The 2,295-nt window shown below is 58.7% G+C and overlaps 1 protein-coding gene across 1 annotated transcript; it reads right to left on the bottom strand.

Annotated features, from left to right (window-relative positions):
- Positions 1 to 4: 4 nt before the first annotated feature.
- Positions 5 to 2,292, bottom strand: LOC107135175 (methylthioribose-1-phosphate isomerase-like; the record flags this gene model as incomplete). Its single annotated transcript, XM_015477101.1, has 3 exons — positions 5 to 163; positions 1,198 to 1,373; positions 2,135 to 2,292. Coding segments are annotated over 3 exons (493 nt in total), but the record flags the coding sequence as incomplete, so codon positions are not given.
- Between the last annotated feature and the right edge of the window lie 3 nt (positions 2,293 to 2,295).

Genomic DNA, 2,295 nt, shown 5'->3' with positions numbered 1-2,295 from the left:
TGCGCCATGGCGGCGGCCGCCATGCTGTCGGTGATGAGGGTGGCGGGGATGTGCTCATAAACCAGCTCAAAGGCCGTCAGCCGGGCTCCCTGGTTGTAGGGCCGCGTCTCTGTGCAGAAGGTGCGCTCCAGGCGGCCCAGGTTGTGCAGGGAGCGAATCACACCTGTGGGGGCAGCAGAAGGACAGGGTTGCCCAGTGGTGAGGGACACAGGCGCCTAGGCTGGGAGGGGATACCCAAAACCTCACCAAGTGCAGTCCTGTCCCTGCTAACACCTATTTGTCCTTCCCGCTGTCGGTCCCTCCCACTTCCCTGGGGCCTCACTAGGGCAGAGACCTTGATTGCTTTATTCCCTGCGGACTCCAATGCCCAGCACACAGCAGGTGCTTAATGCATGCTGGTTGCAGCAGGGCACTGGAGTGCCATGGTGGTGCACGCCCACAGTGCCAGCTGCTTGGGAGGCTGAGGAAGGAGACTGCAAGTTCAGGACAAGCCTGGGCACTTAGCAGACCCTGCCTCAAAATAACAAGGGCCGGGGACGTGGCGCCACAGGAGGGTGCGTATCTGGCATGTCTGAGGTCCAGTGCCACCGGAAACGGAAACAGCTGGTTGAGTGGCTGAGTCAAAGGCAGGAGTCCTTCATGAGACCCGAGCTCCAGGACTAAGGGAGGGGCCCAGACAGCAAGGAAGCTTCCCGGATCCTGAGCGTCAAGTGGACCTGCTGCCTTGTCACTGCCCACCCCTCCTGGTCACAGCCACCCCGATCTCATCTGCGGGGAGGCTGTTCCCTTCTCCTGTCCTTTTGGAGTCCACATCTACACTCTTCAGGCATAAGCCTCAGTCCAGGGCCATTAAGTGATCGGGCCTGGAAAAGCAGGTGACCTATCAGGAATCTTGAGATACAAGGAAAATTCTGTTACTCTTGGCTCTTTTTCTTGTGATCTGAGCCCTGGGAGTCCCCCGTGCCAACCCCCAGAGCATGAAGATAAATGAGAGCAAAGCTAAGGACAGGACAGGTGGATCCTTATGTCGCTGGTTGAGCCCTGGATCTAGCTATACCTGATGCCAACCACCTACCTTCACTGTTTTTGGTGGATAAAGTGGTTTGAGTTTCTTTTTCATCCAATAAAAGAAAAGAAAAGAAAAGAAAAGAAAAGAAAAGAAAAAAGCCCTCTCCTGTCCCTGAAGACACCACTCACCTAGGGCCGTGCCGTAGCCAGCAGTGGCCAGTGCACCAGTGTTGCAGTGGGTCAGCACGGTCACCTTGCCCCCGGCAGGGGCTGCCCGCTCCAGGATGTGGTGGGCTCCCAGGTCCCCGATGCTCCGGTTGTCTCTGAGGTCTTTCTCCAGCATGTCCTCAGCGCAGCGGATGACTCTGGGCGGACAAGGAGGGTTAGCGCCAGCTGCCAGGTCCAAGCTGGTCCCGCCTCTGCCCAGGGCTGTTGTGTGGGGCCTACTGCTCAGGCCTCTTGCTCTTGTGAGGCTGGACGTTCTGCCACCGGCACAAACCCGTTGTGCTCACAATGTGTGCTCACTATTTCTGGTGTGCCAATGCTAGGGAGGGGGCAAAGGAGTAAACAAGATGAAAATCTGTCCCTGTGGAGCTGACACTGGGGTCGGGGGGCAGGTGATGAGCAGATAAAATGACGGAGGAGGCAGCAGAATCCCCAACAGAGAGCAGGGGGCCAGCTGTGTTATGAAGAGGGGTCGGGGAAGGCAGAGACCTGAAACCCCAAGCTCCGGGGTTACGTGGCTTGTAGCAAGTGCATGTGCCAAGGCCCTGAGGCAGGACTGAGCCTGGCATAGTCAAGGAACACTGAGGAGAAAGGTGTGGCTGGAGCCACCAGGAAGAAAGAAAGGAAGCGGGCAGGTAAGGGCTGAAGACCGGAAACAAAGTTCCTCAAAAGCAGAAATCAAGGGAACCAGGGAAGCACATGGGCACAGGTGAGCTGGGCGTGCCGAGGGGTGGGGTTTGCATAGTTGAGGTCAAGGGCTCTGGGGCCCAGATCCGTGGCGTCACCTGTGGGACCCGGGACAAGGGACTAAGAATGCCGTGCCTCTATTTCCCCATCTGTAAAATGCATACACAAAGCCAACAGCGTCTGTTGCCGGGGTGACTGGCCCGGGGCTCCCTACCTCTCCCGGACCGCCTCCTCGGTGGCGCCCTCTTGCTCCGCCTCCTGAGCTGCGGCGTCCGCCAGGTCGCGAGCAGCGCGGGCCATGTTGACAGCGGTGGGCCGGGCGGTCACGAGGAAGCTCAGCCTGTCGCGCACGAAGTCCACCAGAGGGGCAAGACC

The sequence above is a fragment of the Marmota marmota genome, unplaced genomic scaffold (genome assembly GCF_001458135.2).
Source record: "Marmota marmota marmota unplaced genomic scaffold, marMar, whole genome shotgun sequence".
Classification (NCBI taxonomy): domain Eukaryota; kingdom Metazoa; phylum Chordata; class Mammalia; order Rodentia; family Sciuridae; genus Marmota; species Marmota marmota.
Note: the sequence above shows the minus strand (reverse complement) of the source record. Positions and strands in the feature narration are given on the sequence as shown.